At 42.4% G+C, this 21,079-nt stretch overlaps 1 protein-coding gene across 2 annotated transcripts in view; it reads left to right on the top strand.

Moving 5' to 3' along the window:
• Positions 1–21,079, top strand: part of IRAK2 (interleukin 1 receptor associated kinase 2) — a 277,952-nt gene that overhangs the window by 94,102 nt on the left and 162,771 nt on the right. For both annotated transcript variants that reach the window (XM_069206326.1, XM_069206327.1), the window contains exons 6-8: positions 3,092–3,159; positions 7,381–7,495; positions 20,453–20,562. In XM_069206326.1, coding sequence (XP_069062427.1) covers positions 3,092–3,159; positions 7,381–7,495; positions 20,453–20,562 — 293 coding nt within the window. The remainder of the gene's footprint in view (positions 1–3,091; positions 3,160–7,380; positions 7,496–20,452; positions 20,563–21,079) is intronic.

Raw genomic sequence — 21,079 nt, 5'->3', positions numbered from 1 at the left:
CCAGTTCTTGTCAAAGAATAGGGTAGGAGGAAACAGATTAACATCATAGGAAACAAAATGAATCCGCTTTTTCAGATGACTTAGCCAAAAAGGTTGTAGGGCAGCGGTTCTTAACATTTTGATTTATGTGGTCCCCCACTAAATCATTACTGGAATCCAGGTCTCCCTTCCCACGCCCATTGAGTCATTACTGTAAGCCGGAGATCACTGGCCTAAGCAAATTAATGTATTCATTTTAATATTAAGTTTTGCAAAACAACTGCAGACCCCTTAAGGAGGCCTTGCGGACCTCCCAGGGGTCACCTACAACCAATGTTGTAGGGGAACAGATCTTTGCATCCAGTAGTTCAGACACCTCAGGATACCTGCAGAAAAATATAAGTATTCTCCAAATACATTCAAATATTTTGCAGAAAGCGTATGATACATTTATACCTTTGGCCTCACACTCCTTTCATTTGACCTAAAGCTATGTGGGATGGGTTTGGCAAAAGAACAGAAATAAACACAATTTTCTGCAGACAGTGAGCATTTTCTTTTAGTGGCATTATTTGCAAAATAATGCATTTTAAATGAAAAATGCCATTTGGAATGTAAGTGTTTCCACACTTCACCAGACCAAAGTTTATTGTTATGTGCGACGTGACTATCAGTCAAGGAAACAGGATATACATTTCCAGCTTCCCTGCTGGTACATCATGTAGGCGCTAAATGTAGCCTGATGCATTCATTCATTTGGTTGAGGAATACCATTTTAAGAACCTTTGTGGCTGCTAAATTGACAGCTGCTTTCACTATTTATTATGAAGACTGCTGGGGATTTTTTTTTCGATCTGACTATACTAACAGGGTAGGCACTTCTTTTTAAAATCTATTTCAATTGCATATTTTTTCAGTGCACTTCACAACACCAAGGTTTATTGCTGTTTCGTGAGACAACCAACATGAGGGGGAAAAGGACTGCAATTCGCAGCTGTAATGCTGGTAAACCACAACCACATTACTCTAAGTGTCCCAGGCCTCACAAGACTCCTTTAGACAAGATGTGCTTGTGCAACGCCTGTTCCTTGGACTAAATGTATTTGATAAGGGAAGAATTAACATTACACATTGACCATACTTCCAGATGTTCAGCATCTGCCCTACACAGTTCAGTCCAGTCATATCCAACAGAAAGTCTACTGTGTCTTCTGAAGATTAATAGATTTGTTGCAGATTTTATGATATGCCGGTCACAGTGTCTGCCTCTGATCATGGGGACCATGGCTGGATGGTGTAGTGCCCTTGGGTTAAAGGCATGGCACCTAAAAATAGGAGAGTGAAAACCGAAGTTCACAACGTTGATTCTGGTAACAAAATTTCTATCATCCTCCATTGCCCAAACGTCTTATGCAGTGCCTGCTTCTGAGCTTCAACAGTTTCAGCCAACCACCTTTTATTATCTTCAAGCTACCAATTTCCCATTGTATACCACCCACCCAGCTCAGTTGATGCTTGTAAGCAACAAAACCTACTTAAAACATCATACTATAATGTCTTTGGCAGCTTACGTGCCACAGACGTGTGTGAAGAACGTCAGTATGGGCACCAAACTGATATGTCTCTAATCCCTGAGGATTTAGTTCTGCCACTAGTAGCAAGCTATAACTCAGACTTTCACCACAACTCCTCTTTTTGATTGTCACTAGCCTCTGCAGTATTTGCTTCAATGCTATCTGATTGATCACTGATGCTCCCTCCTACTGATAGTTGATTGGCTGGTACTGGTTCTGAATCATCAGCAATGGTAGACAGAGTGTAACACTGATCAGACAGTGGCCGGTGGCCATCTATTCTTTTATGACCCCCTAGATTACCAGACATCATGAACACATCCACCCACTTCAGAATCAATGACATTACCATGGCTCATTAGCTGACTGGCCACTTGCTTCTACGCTTAAGTAAAGGCTACACTATTCACATAGTCTGTTAATGTTGTGGGGATGATGGAGCACCAGGTTCTGACTGTCATTCCAGCTGCACTAAGTCCACATGTGCAGACCATGTCCAACTTGACCACAGTGGGAGCATAATTGGACCCCACTCACTGGGTACTCGGTTCACAGAGGGAACCTAGTATATGAGACCATCCAATGTCATAAATCCACTGCAAGTCATTTCAGCGAGAAGAGTCTAGAGCCTTTCCTTTGTCATCCGTGTTAAAGATGCTCTTAGGTGCAGGCTGTCTGTTTCACATCTGAACCACTGAATGCACAAGACCTGCAACAACAGATAATTAAATAGGAAACTAGCCTTGGCACTGTGATTTTTAGAAGCTTTATCTGCAAAATAAAAGGCATGCATGCACCTTTCTCATCATTCAACTAATTTCAGTATATCCCTATCTTAGTAGGGAGATGGATCTAGTAAGTATTCTAGCTGGTGTGGTCCTCAGAAGCTGTTCTGAAATGTCTGATTAAACCATCTGAAAGGATGTAAACCTTTAATGTGCCTTACTGCTTCCAGATATTGAGCCATGTTTTTTTGCTGTAGGAAAACCATGTTACATAACATGTCTGTTTGTAAAGCGCACGTTCTCCCCTTGGGGTGTTTTTCTGCTGAACAGTGTTTTTGTTAACCAACAAAACAGTGCTCCGTTCTAAATACACATTTTAATGAGATAAGCAAACAATCGTTCACGTTTGACATGATTTATTTCTATGTCCGACATCTAGAACCACCCTCTAACAACCGCATACAACGTGATCGGTGTACAGACTGCACAGGATTTTTCTTCTGCAGGGTTGATACTTCTTAACATTTACAATTCCTGAAATATGAGGAGGACCTGCTAAAGGACTGGACAACTGCACCGCTTGCTTTAATACAGTAGACTCCCTGGTGTTTCTTATAACATTCAAATTACTTGCCTTGTGTACCACCTCCCCAAAGCACATCGAATGGCACATAGCTGTTCTAAAAATGTAAATCAATGAATACATGTCATCTAAGTGGTAGCTAAACTAATCTTGTATTTTGATAAATTCTGTATAGCCAAGTAAAAAAAAAAATGCTATGCTCAAACTTATTATTATTTGTTTTTTAATAGGACTCTCAAATCTCCCGCCAGAGATGTATGCAAATGTTTTTCCATGCAGAAGTTCAGATTTGTTCACGGTACGTTCCTATGTAGAGATATCTGAAGTAGTGTTTGTTCTCATCTGATGTCACCACTTTGTTGTGTAAAAACGCCTATAAACATGCTATGCAAACATTATGGCACATGCTGGGAACTGAAAATTACAATGAAAAGACTGATCTGAGACTTAAAAAAATGGCAGTGTTTTTTATGAAAACATGCCCTCACGTGGCTACAGTCCAAATTCTTCATTATGGGCATCTTCATTCAGTTCGTAAACACTTAGTATCTCCACCCGTTAGCGAGACATCTGATAAATTTATCTCAAAGTAAAAGACCTCCGTCACAACTGAATATCTTGCATATACTAACATTGTTTACCCCATGGATATAACAAAACTTGTTATTTTATTGAAAAATTATAGAAAGTTACACTTACAAACATTTCAGTACAAATTTCACAAACGTGCAAATGTCACAATTATTTTATCTGGAATACGTACAATGTATCTGAGAACACATCACTACATTCCGGGGCTGTATCATGTAGAGTACAATATACTTATAAAACACGTTTTTAATTTCTCCTCAAGAAAGGAAAATACAGGAAAGGAGCCAAGATAAGCAGTGGCCTCATCAGAGATACGTTTTGATACTCTCACCCTAGGGCTACCCAGGATTAAACACAGTGATAATTGGTTCTCATTACTTTTCAAGGGCCAGAAGGAGAAAAGATCTCCCTCACTAACTCATTATCTACTCCTCTAACGCTGCTGGGTAGGAAGGGGGACTTCATGGAATTACCCAAAGCGGGTGGCCTTTTATTCCTCATCATAGTTTCATCATTATATTCAGAAACACTGAATAGAAAAACAAGCTTATAACCAGCTAAAAGCCGTGAGTAAGCCAGGAGAAAACCAACTACATTGAGATGGCAAACAATGCAAACCTTCAATTTAACCTGAACCCACGAGCAGCAAGACTAACTTCCGAGTCTGCTCTGCCATAGATGAGAATCAAGAAACTAAAGTACAATAGAAGAAACAGAAGACTATCCTCTCTGCAGTCACTCATAACATGTGCTGTAATGACAGACCTCCTCAGACAAATCAGCAATATCTATTTTATTTCTTGTAGGGATAGCCCTTGTCTATGAGTATGCTCTTGATTTGGTCAAATTGCATGGACAGCACAGTAGAAACTAAAACAATTGATTGGGTTTTGTAGCATCATTAGCCATAAGAAAAACATCAAGGACTTAATCTGACCATGAGTGTGTGAAGAAACCTTTCTCTTGGAGATGTAAATAGATGTGATACATGGCACAGTATGTATGAAAAATTTGAGAGGCGTTGCAAGAGGGAGGGAGGAAGGATACAGACAAAGATCCTGCAGGCTCACACACACATTTGGATTACTAAAACAAAAGAACATAAAATGGTGTGTTGCAAAAGAAGAAACTAATTAATGAAGATGTCATTGTACAACCAAAATATTCCTGTTGAATGAAGAAAAACAAATTGTCTTCCTTCCTGAAGAGAGCTAGAGGCATCCTGTATTTTTGTATGTACTTTGAGACTGTGCTTTGTTTTGAACTGCAACTACTGCTACAAAACGCTAGTTGAGAAAAAAGTGAAGATAATTCTAGCCAGGTAAAACTAGCAAGACGCTATGCCCTTCAGGTATATTCTAGGATCAACCATCTCATTCAGCCACCCTCGGCAGAAAATATATTCCTTTCCTTTCACTCACAGGAGATTTTGTCAAAGGTGTCATACTATTCTAGAAAAAGAGAACTGGTTTTAGGATGTCATCCTCGAAATGTGCAGTACAGTTACTTGAAATTCTGTAGAAAATGCAGTGAGGCAACAATATGCAATTAGTTGTATCCTCTGTTGGTTGCACGATTTGGAATGCATAGTACTCTCTCAAATAGGAGAAACCCTGCATGAATGAAAACTTTTAGCCATCAGGCAAGTACAAAGAATGCTCTCAAAGATTTACTTTAGAATCCTGAAAAATAAGTATCATCGTGCTGTATTCTTTGCGTGGACAATATTTTTCAGTATTCATCTCATAAAATACAATTTCTCCACGCATACAATTTTGCTGATGTTTGATCTGAACTTTGCAGAAAAGAATCTGCTCTGCGCCCAACTCCTTGGATCACCAGTGGTGACACTCCGTTCTACATACAGCCTGCAGACAAGCCATGGACCTCAACCATCACACCTTGTTCTTATAACAGATTATTAATTTCCACCAGGTTATACATAGAATGGTTAGGTGCTTGGATGCCGTTGTGGAAAGAGGCCCAGGGACTGGGAGGCATGGAGGCAGAAGCAAGATCCTCAAAATGCATAGTTTACAGTAATCTGCAAGGCAATCCTGGAGTTTGTGAATTACCTGAAGTAGGGCTGTCTGCCATTTTAGTGAAGTTCAACAACCTTTTGTTTGGCGATTCTGGGAGTAGTTAAGTGGGTGCTAATGTAAAGTCAGGCCTCTGCTAGAATATTGTAATCCTCATACCTTTTCTGCTATAGCTAAATCTGCAGAGTAAAAGCCAAACCCTTCTTAGATGTAACCACGGTATTTGCCTGAACTAGTTGGTTAACACCTGCGACAGAACATTTAAAAAAACATTTAAAAGAAAAAAATTACATTTTCCTAGTAGCGAATTAGGGTAGGGCGCAGCCTCAAAATCAAAACCAAAAGTTGCAAAAACCGAGACTTTTTGTACAAACTAAAAAATGGCAAATGGTGAGGATAATTTATATCTTGAGGATATCTGTGTCCTAAAATGTAAGCATGAAGCACTAACTTCAAGGTCAAAGAAGTTTAAACATGGAAGTTACCAAACCACAATGCTAAAGCTTCGTCTTTCATTAGAGTTCATGCCTAGAGATGCCTGCAGTGTGTACAAAAATCGCAATGCCAACCCAACCATAATCGCCAAAGTTTCCTATTCTGCTCTAACTATATAATGTCACTTTCCTGAGCCTAAAAAAGAATGTTAAGTCTCTTCAAGAAGGAGTGCAAAAGGAAAAAAAGATTTCTAGTCGGAAGTCCATCAATGTTCCCCGTTATCAGATCATCTTCACTGCATGGAGTATGAAGAAGATGTAAAATCATCTTTAAAATGTCAAAGGGGCAACTTTTAGAAGAGTCGTACACAACACCCCAACATGAAACTATAACTTACCCAATGAACGAGTAAAAGTGGCTACCAAAGCCTAGCTTCAAGTAATGGCGATGTTTCCTGCTAAGCTCTAGCAGCATGTGCAGGTCCTTGTAGTGCTGGTAATGTAGCTAGTGAGAAACGGTTCATTAGAGTGATGCTTTTCTCATGGTCCAGCAGGGCTAATGCTACATGTGCATTAGCTAAGAGGAGCTAATCTTTGTCCCAGATAGCATCATCAAGGGAGGGTGGGGGGATTCTGATGATGATGCGACTGCCATTCAAACTTGAAATCTGTGCTTTGTGGACATCCCGAGTGGAAACCAAAACCTTTTGGTTGACCTTTGGACCCAAGATCCTCAGTACACGGGTCTGTGTTTGAACTGCTTAAACCACATACAATTGAATGTTAGGAGTTCTATTAAGACTGAGGCTCTCTGTGTTGAGATCTCTCAAAGGCAAGCGTCTAGAACTGAAGAGCTGTTGTTCAGGCACACCTGGGGCTTCGAATATTTAATGACTGGGGTAGAATGCACAGAGATGGTGGCAATATGCCTACGGACCCTATGATATCGTGGGTAAGGTAGCAAGGATAGTAGACACAGAATTTAAATATTACTGAAAATCCCATGATAAGCATTACACACATACACTTCCCCAGAACTCCCAACCAGTATGCACTGTCACACCCCTGAAATTTCAAAACAGAGCCTTCATTCATTTTGAGCCCAGATATTTACTGGAAGTGATGAACTGTAAGAACGCCACGGTCTTATGTGGCCTATAGGGATCATGCACGTTTATTTCACTTACATGTTTCCACATCTGAAAAAGGTTTTACTATTGGAATGACAACACAAGAACTGCAGGTGTTTGGTGCAACAAGGTCTTAAACGTGAGGTAGATGAGGAGAAATTATACCGGTATACATCATACATCCATTCACGTGCCTGGCTTCCTGGTTCACAATAAGCTGTCTATCAAGGTTTCCACTTCTGATTTGTGTCTGAATAGGTTCTCGCCCTTGTGTGCTCACATTCTTCAAGTTATTTTTTACTAAACTGTTTCGTTTTGTTTCCAGATGCTGCCATGAGAATATTCTGAAGCTACAGGGCTGGTGTTTAGATGATGGATTCCTGTGTCTCATTTACCAGCATATGTTAAATGGCTCCTTGGACAAAGTGCTGGACCCTCGTGTAAGGAATGGGTTATGCTAAGTTACATTAGATTACAGTAAAAGATTCACACTACATGCGGAGTTATCTATAGGCCCTCTGGGACCAGTGTAGAAACAACACACCAGAGCGTAGATAGAGATGAAAATAATTGTAGTGAGCAGATGTCACAGCTATGTAAATACGCCAAAAGATTAATTTTATGAAACCAAGGCCTTGGCCAAAGGTCCCAAGCTCCTATGCAGCTGCACAACTGTGAAGAGCAGCCTTCTCTGTTAATGCAAAGTGGAGTTAGAATATTCAAAGAGGTGCTACTTTTGACAGTTTTTATTGCGCATCAAAATGTCAACATAACGACTGAGTCGCAAGCCAGAAGGCTGGAGACTTTGCTTGCTTATTTATTACCAGGGTAAGTATTACTGAGTTGCAGTCATATATTCACATGCAAAGTACTGCGAACGTCTGTTCAGGGTACTCATGAACTAGTCAAAGTTAAAGCTGGTCAAGCCAGGCCAATGTCACATTGCTGACAGTAGGTGCAGGTATCGAAGAAGCATGCAGCAGTTCATTGGGACAATTACCTGCTCTCTCAAAGGCATCTCTGTAAAGCCCTACGTTGTCTTGCACTTAAGAGACCAAGGCTGCACTGCAGGCACACTGAGAAAGCAAATGCGCGGATGGACCTCTAATGTTCTTAGAGGCCTCTACTCTTGCTATTGTGCGCAGTGAAACACAAAAAAGCAGCCACATAATTTTTCATGATACAGCTTGAAAGTACCTCTTTGTGCAGAACCTATTTGGCAGATGCCGGATGTATTAACTGGGGGAAGACGAAGAACTGGCATTCATTTTTTTAATGCATTTCAATGTAATTGTGTTGTTAAATCTTGATCACAAGTCCCTGATCAGTAGTTTTAAAAGTTGAGCGTTTTCGGTGTTGTATAGTCTTCATGGCATGAACCACACATTTTTGGCATTGTTCCAAAAATAAAAACTGGACGAACCACTAACTTTGGGTTCTTGAATGTTATAATTGAGGCTTTGAGGATCGCTCAATCTGATCGCTTGGCCAGAAAGGTCCTTATCGAGAAATTAGCTCTCGAATTATTGGCACTGATTAGTAGTTAGTAACGAGCCCTGCGTTGTGACAGGATCTAAGTGACCAGCAGTAATCACGAAGTGATCAGCTGTTATCACAGTGACAAAATAGGAGGATTCTGTAGTAATTGCATTGGTACAGTATGATTGTACAACACTAAACACAGCGTCAGAATCAGAGAGATCAAAAGGAATGAGCGTCAGTCACGTTAAATACATCTAACCCTTAAGTTTCTGAGTCACTGGCCCATAGTAATCTAGTGAGAGAATCTGTGATATCATCTGAGCGGCTAGTAATTATAGTCACTGTGGCATAATTTGAAAGGTCAGCAATAATTACAGTGACAAGCCTGTAGAGTATGCTAGCAAAAAAAAAAAAAAACACTGCAGAGGAAACACAACTCAGATGACCGATGTGTCTGAGCTCTTCTTGGTACATAGCACAGACTTGCTTACCGGCCCAAACCCAGACTCAGGCTGCAGAAGATGCAGTTCACCAGATGGTGATATGGTACAATTCTTATGGTTCTGTCCCTACCCAGACACCTATTGGGGGAGATTTGAAAAACTAGAACTGAGCCACAAGGTTGCAGTTTTGGAAATGGCCCTTTTTGCAGGGTTATCCACAAACTTTGTGCCTTCTTCCTCCTTTTTCTGATCTGTTTTTTTGTCTCTGTGCATTTTACCACTTCTGATCAGTGCTAAAGTGCAAGTGCTCCCTATGTAAATTGTATTGGTAATTGGTTCCTCCATGATTGGCATGGTTGATTTACTAGTAAGTCCCTGGTAAAGTGCACCAGAGGTGACCAGGGCCTGTAAATCAAATGCTACCAATGGGCCTGCAGCACTGGTTGTGCCACCCACATGAGTATCCTGTGAACATGTCTCAGACCTGCCAATGCAGTGTCTGTGTGTGCAGGTTTAACCTGCCAAATCGACCTGGCAAGGGTACCCACTTGCCAGGCCCAAACCTTCCCTTTTACTATATATAATGCACCCTGAGTTAGGCCCTACGTAGCCCCAAGGGCAGGGTGCAGTGTATGTTAAAGGGGGGACATGTACTGATGTGTTTTACATGTCCCAACAGTGAAGTACTGCCAAATTCATTTTTCACTGTTGCAAGGCCTACCTTTCTCATAGGTTAACATGGGGGCTGCCTTTAATTATCCTTAAAGTGCAGTTTCCCTTTGAGAGAAGAGATGTGGAATTTGGGGTCTCTAAAATCACAATTCTAAAATACAGCTTTTGATAAAGTTGTTTTTTAAATTGTTTTGTTTGAAAATGCCACTTTTAGAAAGTGGGTGATTTCTTGCTTAAACCATTCTGTGCCTCTGCCTGCTTGTATATTCCACGTCTGGGTCAGACTGACGGTTGGGCTGTTGTGAATTACCTCTAGACAGTGACACAAAAGGAGCTGGGGTGTAGCCTGCATATCCTGATAGGCTATCTGAGCTAGAGTGTAGGGAGGAGTGGCCACTTACATCTAAAAGGGCTGTGCCTGCCCTCACACAATGCAGTCTCCGCCCCCCTGGAGCGTGTATGGGGCCAGGCCTGGGCATGGCAGGATCTTGTGAGCAACAGAGAATTTCCTTTGAAGTATGCCTACTTCAAAGGCAGAAAGTGGTATAAGTAGTGGACCCAAACCCCCAGACCTTTAGAATATTTCTGGATCAAGAGGAACCTTTGCTGGGTTGGCCTGCAAGTGCTACTTCTGCCTTAAAAGAGAGAGAGCTAAGGGTGAACTTTGCTGTGTACCCTGCTTGAGAGAGTTCTCCAAGGGCTTGGATTAGAGCTTGTCTCCTGTTGGAAGTCTCAGGGACACCGAAGACTTCAGTTTCATCTGCCTACAGCACTGGGAACTGTTTTGTGCTGTTCAAGAAGAAGAACCACCACCACCACCACCACGCCGCTAGCCTGCACTGTTACCTGCCAATGCTGCGCGGAGTTGCGCCGCCCTGCTCACACCGCAACCCTGGACTCACTGACGCAGGCATCTGACGCCATCACTGAACAACTGCTTGCACCGTGACCTGTGGGCCCTGCACTCCGGCATCGGCTTGCTCACACCGCAGCCTGGGCATCTCCGAGGATGACTCTCCTGCTGACACCAGTGCCGTTGCCTGCACCGTGGCCTGTGGACACCGCTCGTGAGGTACACAAAGCACTGTCCACCCACGCTAGCACCATTGACTCTAGTGTCGTCACCAGGCATCCCTGTCTGCACCGCGACCTGTGGACGCCGCACGGAGCCCTTCCTGTGCCACACTGCCAATGTGGGCCTGACGATGACGCTGCCTGCACAGTGACCTGGGTACACTGCACGTCACACTGCCCTGCTTCACACACCAGGCTTGGTCTCACCAACGCTGTTGGACGCCGTCACTGAACCGCTGCCTGCACCGTATGTCACATTGTCCCGCTTCGCACCACAGCCCAATGCCATCCATGCCAGCGCTCCTGACGTCATCGGCCCGGAGTTCAAACTGCAACACGTGTGACTTCAAGGGCCTGAAGGCCCCACACAGATCTCTGGAACAGACACCGCAACACCAGCGATACCGCTCTCCTGATCTCATCGCGAGGATCACAACGCCCTGCATTTCCAAGGTACTGATTGCAGGTCTTCCCGACACAGTAGCTGGCCCACGATGCCACGGCCGGCCTGAACTGTTAGACTTTTTGTTTACGATGCTGTGACAGCCCCAGAAGGACGACTTCAAGGAACTGTATTTTTAAGTTAATTCTTGAAAAGTCATATCTTTAGTATTGTATGTTGGATTCTTCTCGTTTTGGTCTTGTTTTAAATAGATAAATATTGCCTATTTTTCTAAAACTGGTGTGGTGTCCTTTTGTAATGTTTTCACTGTATTACTATGTATTATGTGCAAATACTTTACACATTGCTTCTGAGATAAGCCTGACTGCTCGTGCCAAGCTAGCAAGAGGGTGAGCAGGGGTTATCTGAGCAGGTATCTCCCTTATCCTGACCAGAGTGAGGGTCCCTAGTTAGACGGAGTAAACCGACTGCCGCCTAAAGACCCCATTTCTAACATGCAGTAATTGGCACAGCATGTTAGCATCAGAAACATGACTTCTCACTCACAAATATGGATAGCCATTTCCCTAGCTGGAGAAAAGTGGTGTATCATTCAATAATGGAGATCAACAGATTCCCTCAAAACACAGGACACGTCTGAGCAAACTATTGCGTATGACCTTTTCTTAAAGGCTTATTTACAGACTTCAAGAATTTGTTTACTTTTTATCATATTCAGAGTCAATTTCTCAGAGATTGTTGCACCAAGGGAATTTGTTGTGGGCTGTTGCCCCCCTTCCTGATCTGATAATCCCCACGGACCACCATACTCTTAGGGATAGTATTTATCACTTAAACCGTGGTCTTATCTGTTCTTGGTCCCTGACCGGTTGGTAGTTGTTACAATCGAACTTTTAATAGTTCTCTTAACATTCTTGTTTACAAGATATTCATTTTAGAACTTTTTGGACATTGCAGTCACTCTCTTTTTCCCACCCCTTCCTTGGACATAATCCCTGACAAATTGACTTTTCCGCCACATGAACCGCCTAGTCCGCTCATGTTTTACTGACACGAGCCTCATGTAGCAACTTGTTCATGCTGTAGATATGTAAACATAACTTTATTAATACAGCTTCCACAGCATTGACCCGGGCCCAATTCCATTTCAATGAGCAGGCACCTCTTTTAAGTCATGGCATTCTATCACATCATAATATTCCTTGACACATTATAGCTTAAATATTCCACTCCATCTTACAGCACTACTGATATTCTGACACACCTCCTTCTTCAAGAACATTTAAATAATCATGGATGATAGAAACAAAATAAAATTGAGTATGCAACATCTGAAATACTACATTCTCGGTAAAGTATTATTTAAATTGTCTTTTGCAACACTGACACAAATTTAGATTTCTTTAAGATGTTTCATATATTTTAAACCTATCAGGCACTTTTCTTCTATAAGATCTTTTCCTTGCACTATCATTAGGCAACTCAAGAATTTGTACTTTTTAGTTAAGAGGTCATATTGTTTTTTCTGACTAAGCACATGATCATGGTTATTATCCTTCACACTCCTTTCCGTGTCTAATGCCACTCATGATACATTCCACCAACATCCACCTGATACCGTTACTTCATTTCCCAATACTTCACATACTTTCGCAGGATTTCGAATTTAGACATTTACTCACTAAAATGGGATGTTTTTAGTCTTGCACAACCATCAAAACTTAATGTGCATAATCTTCCATTTTTGTTGTCATTGATGACCCGCTGCATACCAATCTCTTTAGACCTCTCTTTTGCCTTCACCCAAGAACAAATGGCACTTGCTTAGCTTGCAAACAATTTGACTACCCACAGTGGACATAAGTCAGATAAAATCTTCCTTCCTCTAATCAACTCATAAGGAGTAATGCAGTATGATCAAACCAAATATTCTATTGCTTTCCAATCATCTGATTTACTTCTATAAGAAGCTTAAATGCATGCCGATAAAATGCATTCCACTAATACTGTATTAAATCTTTCTACTTTTCCATTGCTTCGAGGGTGATACAATGGAGTTTTAGCAAGTTTTATTCCACATTTGCTCACAAACTAACTCAACCACCTCATAGGATCTAAATTGTACCCATTATCTGTGATAACTTCTTCTGGGTTTGCGTTCTTTTTTAAATTTGTTTGACCACATCTCTAAAGAACTTGATAACTTTTTTTTTCATTGACAACTCTAATTTCCACCCACCCAGATAAATTATCTATTAAACAATGAAGTATCTGATGTGAATATTACATGATGACCTTGTAGATAATATAATACTTGCTAAAGAGTTTGCAGTGTGTGAATTGGTGACCTGCACCAACTGAAATCAAGAAAACAGAACAAAATATGTACACACACACACATATTTATTACACATTTTGTTTGCCTGCATATCACAGAAGAAAATTTGTCACTTAACTGTATATGTAGTTCTCCATGATTGGAATCTTTCATAGATTCACATGATTGAATCATTCCCCGTCGTCGAGATATGAGCCCCCGTTACAATTACACAAGTAGTGTTGAAATCTATTAACACAAGGGCCCTAGGCCTCTTCAATTTAATAGTCTATCATAGTCATTTTAAGAAAAAGGACCAAACTTGAGCATCAACCAATCAGACAACACTACCCTCTAGAATCCTCCTGAGAGAAGCTCCAGCACCTCCAATTTTCCAAGCACAAGTGCATTAAGGATAGGAAGATATATATATGTATATGTATGTATATATATATGTGAAAGTGAGCTTCTCCGGCAAGGCGGATGGGTCGCATGTGAATCTATGAAAGATTCCAATACTGGAGAACTACAGTTACAGGTAAGTAACTAATTTTCTTACTCCAGTATTGGAACTTTCATAGATTCACATGCTTGAATCAGAGTAGTGAGCAGTACTTATGCACATTGGAACATTGTAGCCATGTATGTCACAAAACACCTGCGTGTATATATAACTATATACCCCTGCAAACAGCGCTGCTGAGGAAGAAACTGCCCGCGTAGAGTGAGTACGGACCGATGAATGCAGTGGTTTGCCTGCTGCTTGATGAGATCCATCTGGCTATACTCTGCTTGGAGAGCCGTTGACCTCGTCTGGGTGCACTGTAAGCTACGAACAATTGATTGGAGCGGCAAAAGGACTTAGTTCTGTCCAGGTAGAATTTAACACATCTCTTAATGTCTATGGAATGTAATGCTCTTTCCGCAGGAATAGATGGATGTGGAAAAAAGGTTTTAAAAACTAAAGGCTAGTTTATGTGAAAATCCGAAGGGACCTTTGGGATGAAATGCGCGTTCGTGCGTAGCAGTAGTTTGTCTTGTTTGATCTGCAAGAACGGCTCCAGTATGGAGAGGGCCTGTATCTCACTGACCTATCTGGCTGATGTGTGGAGCAACCTTCCAAGAAAGGAATTTCAGAGAAGCTTGATGGATTGGTTCAAACGGATTCTTCATTAACTGTGCTAGAACAATATTCAGGTTCCACGAGGGAGGAGGAGATCTGAATGGAGGAAAGACCCTGAAAAGTCCTTTTAAAATCCGTTTGATTAATCTAGAGGAATACAGCAAAGGTGAAGAGTCTGGACACCTGTATGAGGCTATTGGCGCCAGATGCACCTTTATGGAGTGATGCGCCAGACCTGATTGGGCTAAATGCAATAAATAAGGTAATATTTGTTCCGGTGGTGAGAACCGTGCATCAATTTGCCCCTGGTGACACCAGAAACAAAATCTTTTCCATTTGCAAGAGTGAGCCTTATTAGTGCTATCTGCTCTAGCTCTGGACAAAATGCCCCTACATTCCTGTGGGATATTCAGATGTGCAAAACTCCCTGTGCTCAGGAGCCATGCTGACAATCACATTGACTGAGGATCTGGGTGTGATATTTGCCTTTTGTTAATTTTTAGTAAGTGCAGAGACGGTTTCATCGGAATTTGAGGCTTCATTGATAGAAGAAGCAGCTCTGCAAGCCAGTGTTGGCGAGGCCAGTATGGAGCTATCAATATCCGGGTGCACGGCTCTGCCTTCATCTTCGTGAGGACTCTTGGGATCAATGGAATTGGAGGAAAGGCGTAAGCAAAGATGCCTGATCAAGCTATGGAAAACGCATTCCCCCAAAATCCCTTTTGGTGATGCCAGCTTGCGAAGTACTGGCATTTTGTGTTCCACTTACTGGCGAACAGGTCGATTGTTGGTGTTCCCCACTGGGAAAAGATGTAATTCACTGCGGACTGGTCCAGCTCCCATTCGTGGTAGCTCGATCTTTGTCTGCTGAGCGAGTCCGCTATCTTGTTCTCTATCCCCGGCAGATGCACTGTTGTGAGTCTGATGCCTTGCTGCGAGGCCCAATGCCAAATACTTTGGGTTTCCCTGAAGAGGGTGAGAGATCTCGTGCCTCCTTGTTTGTTGAGTTAATGCGTCGTAGTGGTGTTGTTTGTTATTATTACTATGTCTGATCCCGCTATCTTCGGAAGAAAAGCCTGCATAGCGAGATAAACTGCTCTGAGCTCTAGCAGGTTAATGTGCATCGCCCTCATCTCTAGTGGCCACTTGCCACTTACTTGAAAATCTTGCAAAACGGCTCCCCAGCCCTCTAGAGAGGCGTCTGTAGTGATAGTCCACGGAGCTGGATGATTTAGAAAGGAAAGGCCGACAGACAGATGATGCTTTTGAGACCACCATGTCAGAGCTTTGACAATTGCTGGGGTTATGCTTATCCGATCTTCAAAGCTTCCCGAAATCTGGAGCCATTGAAGGTTGAGTTGCTTCTGTAGCGGTCGCATTTTTAGTCTGCAGAGAGGAACCAGAGGTATGCATGATGACATCATGCCCAACAAGGATTTGAAAAGGGGAACTGAAACGCAGTTTCTTCCCTTTATTGACTTTGCTAGAGTCAGTAACTTCTGTTGTCTCTCTACTGTGGGACACGCCATGGTGGATTGAGTGTCCAGGTTTGCCCCTGAAAAGGTGATACTGCGTGATGGTAGAGGTTTGGACTTCTCCCAGTTGATGGTGCGGCCTAAACTGTTGAGTAAGGAAATGCACCTTCTTGTTGATCTGCGCGCTCCTGCGTAGGTGTTTGCTTTTATCAGCCAATCGTCGAGATATGGGAATATCTGGTGTTTTCTTCTCCTGAGGAAAGCGGCGATTGGCGCTAGTCATTTGGTAAATATCCTGGGAGCCGACTTTAGGCCAAAAGGGAGGACACGAAATTGAAAATGGCTTCCAGCTACCATGAATCTCGGGTACGGTCTGTGGGTTGGGTGGATGGGAATGTGGAAATATGCGTCTTTTAGGTCTAGTGTAGACATGAAATCTCCTTGGTATAGTCGCAGGAGGACATCCTGTAGGCTTATCATGCAGAACAACTGTTTTTTTAAGTAGCCATTTAATTCTCTTAGGTCGAGGATCGGCCTCCAGTCCTTCCACATCTTGCGAATGAGAAAGAACCTGAAATAAAACCCCCTTCCTCACTGTGACAGAGGTACTTTCTCTATAGCTCCTTTGAGGAGCATCTTTGCTGATCACCCTCTTGAGCTGTTCTGGATAACTTGATGGAGTCCTTCGAGGAGGATTGGAGGGAGGTAGTTGGATAAACTCCAGAGTGTGGCCCTGTTTCACTAATTGGAGGACTCACTCGTCTGATGTGATGACTTGCCATTGCTTGAGAAACAGGGATATCTTTCCACCTAAAACCAGACGAGGAGGGTTGGATGTAGCTGGAGCCTTGGATGTATCAGGCTCTATGAGCTGAGTCCTTAGCGGGGCGAGTTGAGCATCCCCTAGTGCCAGATCTACCATAAGCTGCTTGTGGTGGTTGTCTTTGTGGGTAGTATTGACGGAACTGCTGAGAGGAGGAAGGATAGGTTGAGTATCTATATTGCTGATAGCCTCCTCTATATGAAAGCAGTCCACGTCCTCTAGCTCGAAAGGAAGGCTTCCGAAACTGGAGAGTCCCTAACGATCTTGCTGTATCTCTGTCAGATTTGATAGATTATCAGTATGTTTACCAAATAATGCTTGGCTATCGAAAGGTAGGTCTAAAATCTTATTCTGTACCTCAGGCCGGAATGATGTAGCCTTTAGCCAGCCTTGTCTCCTAAATACAGCCGCACCTGCGAGCTGACGAAATGCAGTTGTGGCTATGTCCATTGCACAGTCTGAGTTCCGCTGACGTGCGCTGACCTTCCTGCAACGTCTTCCTTGCCTCTGATCTTCCATCCTTGGGCAACTGGTCAATATGAGGGCGATGTCTGCCCATAGCTCTGTGTCATACATGGCTAACAACGCTAGCGAGTTAGCAGCTCTTATCACTAGGCTAGCTATCGACGAGAACCTCTTTCCAATATTGTCTAGCCGTCTACCCTCTTTGTCTGGAGGTGCAGAAATCAGAGCAGACGGATTCTTGGACTTCCTATGTGCCGTCTGAGCCACCACCGAGTCAGGATGAGGATGACCAATTAGTCATGCTGGGGCATCCTCTGGTGCCTTGTATTTTTTGTCTAGTCGGGGCAGCACTGCTGTGACAGTAGCGGGGTTGTGCATCACTTTTAACCCTTCTTCCCATAAGTAGCTGACCAGTGGAATAGAGCGCACAGATTTCTGGATCGGCTCTTTAAAATCATATAGGAAGCAATCTGTTTGCTTGGACGGCATTAGCAAAGCGAAACGTTTAGCTGCTCTCTCCAGAAGATTATGAAATCCCCCAATGTCGTCTGGAGGGGAATCCACCTTTGACTGGGAAGGAGAAGGAGGAGCAGGAATAATGTATTCATCCCCCTCCGAACAAGTGTCAAAGAGCTCTCCTTCTTCCTGATCACCTTCCGAAATGTCAGTGTCCTGAGGTAAAGTCCTATCCGGCGTGGCCACATTTGTTAGTGGCAAAGAGGTCGGTCTCTGACGTGGAGTGGTGACCCCGGAGACGGGCGACTGAGGAGGTTGCTCCCCTTAAGGAGAAAAACGCGTACTGTAATCAGCCAGCATCGCTCAGAGGTCAGATAGCAACAATGTTGGAATGTATGCCCCTTCCTGATATTGTTTATCTCCTCCATAGTAATGAGGGTCATAAGCTTCATCAAATTTGTCTTTGTCCTGATACTTGACTTTCAATTGAGAGGGGCTGTGGGCTGTTCCAAATGGACCCTCGTTGTCTGAATCTTCATCCCCCTCTAACAAGTGAACCGGTATATGAGGGGTCACCTTACTAGGTGAGGTGTGCTTTGGGGTAAGTCTTTCTTGTTTTTTATGTTGTTTTTCCGTCATCGACGGCGCAGATATAGTCTTCGAATGCATGGAGATCTTGATCATCGAAAGCCTTACCGAAGAGTCTACCGTCGACGATGGTAAAGCAGATACCGTTGTTACCGCCGTCGACGATGATAAGGTGTAGATCTTCGATGACGTCTTCGTTACAGCTGTTGACGGTGCTACATTGGAAGTCATCTTCGGTGGAAAAGCACTCACCTACGGTCTCGTCGACGATGCAGAAGTAGATGAGGGCCTTTTGAAAGGCACAGATGGTGGTACAGAGGATGACTTATTATGACTTTCAGAACTCTTGGCATGACCTCTCTCCCCTTTTCTGGAAGATTTAAGAGGTGAAGTATAGGGCTATTGGAAGACCCTGAGGCAGTCTTTTTGTGGGCTTTTCTTGATTGTTGGGAAGGAGTTCTTTTTTCTGATCTCGTCCTTTTTGATGACTTTTTGGATGTTGAAGAGTCATCACTATCAGAATCAGAGACTGGATTATCTCTGTACTTAAGTTTCTGCAGCCAAATCAATAATCTGCCTTCTCTATACTTAAGATTCTTAGAGGAAAAAATATGACAAACCTTACAGTCCTTGGCTGAGTGGTCTGGATAGAGGCAGTATATGCAATCCTGATGAGGATCTTCAGAATGTAGTCTTTTCTTACCACAAGTTTTGCAATTTCTGAATAAACCCTTCTTCTCCTTGTCAGACATGTTGTAGGTGTTAACCCCAATCAGTCAAAACAAGTTTAGCAAAAAAAAAATAGCTTCAAGCTAATCCAAAGGTGTGAAGAAAGAGTCAGAGCTCTGAGAAGACTCCCTAGCACGCTGTGCGGTAGAAAATCTGAGGTGCTGAAGCTTCTCTCAGGAGGATTCTAGAGGGTGGTGGTGTCTGATTGGTGGATGCTCAAGTTTGGTCCTTTTTCTTAAAATGACTATGATTGACTATTAAATTGAAGAGGCCTAGGGCCCTTGTGTTCATATATTTCAACACTACTTGTGTAATTGTACCGGGGGGCTCCCATCTCGACAACAGGGAATGATTCAAGCATGTGAATCTATGAAAGTTCAAATACTGGAGTCAATGCACAAATTGCACATAAAACCACAGTATTTCTTACACATTTTTCTCAGTTCAGGCTTGCTCCCTAGAAATTCCTGGATCAATAGTTCAGCAAGCGATTAACATACCTGGAGCATAGACATGGGTGTGGACTTGTTAGTCTAATTTGGAGGTGAACAGTTTGCTCAGTCACTTGGAGCAGTAGATAATGGGCTGTGCTTATTGCCAAATATATGGTAACTTGCTCCCGCGGTATAATATAGCTTTATTAATACAGCAGGGACACCATTTTACTGAGTAGGCACCTTGCTCACATTATGACATACTATCAAATCATAACGTTCCATGACACATCATGGTTTCACCATTCCACTACATGTCATGGTACTACTGATATTCCCACAAATTGTTTCCTTTTGCTGTGATTTTCTTGAACCCTGTGTTCTATGTGTTATGACTGATATTCTGGTATCATATACTATTGTTACTTATTCCAAAATAATTATTTAAAAATAACTGATCGCAGTCACTAAATCTGAGTCAGTAAGCAGAACAAGCACACAGAAGCAGAACAAGAACACAAGCACATTTCAGCTGAACTTAGTTACTTCAGAATTGTGAAGCCCTCTCGGCTACTAGAACAAAATGATAGATTTCTTTGTTCTGTGCTTTGGATTATGTAAGTCAGAAAAGTCATGAATGGAATTTGCTGCATAGAAGGAAGAATGAGAAGCGCGGAAACACAATCAAATGGCACCCTTCTCTTAGAGGATAGCTGTATAATCGTCCTGCAAGTAACTCTTTATTTTAAAATGAAATTGAGTGAACTTGGCTATTGTTATACACACTAACGACAAATTGAGACTTTTTCTTTGTAATAGAAATTAAACCACAGGGCTGTACATTTTGTACTAGAGCGACAGCCCAGATCCAATTTCAATGCCAGTGTTAACTTCTGCTCTCATCTCTCTACAGCATGGAAAAGAGTATCTGACCTGGGATAAACGAGTGGGCATCTCCTTGGGACTCCTGCGAGCCGTTAGTCACTTGCACAATGTTGGAATTCTTCATGGAAATATTAAGAGGTAAGTAGACCTAATGTGCTGTGTTCAGTGGGAGCTTTGCCAGCATGTCCACGTGCTGGCAGGCCTCATTCTTAAAGATGAGAAAGTGCAGTGCATCTCACACTAGAATCCTCTTAAAACTTGCTGCATATGTGCATTTCCCATGGATAAACTTCAATGAAATTGAGTTTTTGTTTTTGTCTAAAGAGGTAGCAGCTAAGGCAGCTGTTTCAGAGCAATGATCTGGAAAATTGTTAAAAAGCAAGTGGTTAGAGAACCTCATCCCAATAAAATGGTTGAGTTTCTAAAGCCAACTGATCACAGACAACAGATCTATATTCCGATTTGTGGCTCTGCTCATAGAGGCCATATTTTGGCACATTTAATTGTGTGCATCACCTCACCATACTGTGTTTTTAAAAAAAAAACTAAAAAAAAAAACTAAAATCAACACATGTGGAATATTTAATAACATGTAATTTTTCTTTAAAAGCTGTGTAAGCATGTATTTCAAGTGAACTGTGCACACCCCAAAAAA

The sequence above is a fragment of the Pleurodeles waltl genome, chromosome 9 (genome assembly GCF_031143425.1).
Source record: "Pleurodeles waltl isolate 20211129_DDA chromosome 9, aPleWal1.hap1.20221129, whole genome shotgun sequence".
In the NCBI taxonomy this organism is placed as follows: Eukaryota; Metazoa; Chordata; class Amphibia; order Caudata; family Salamandridae; genus Pleurodeles; species Pleurodeles waltl.
Note: the sequence above shows the minus strand (reverse complement) of the source record. Positions and strands in the feature narration are given on the sequence as shown.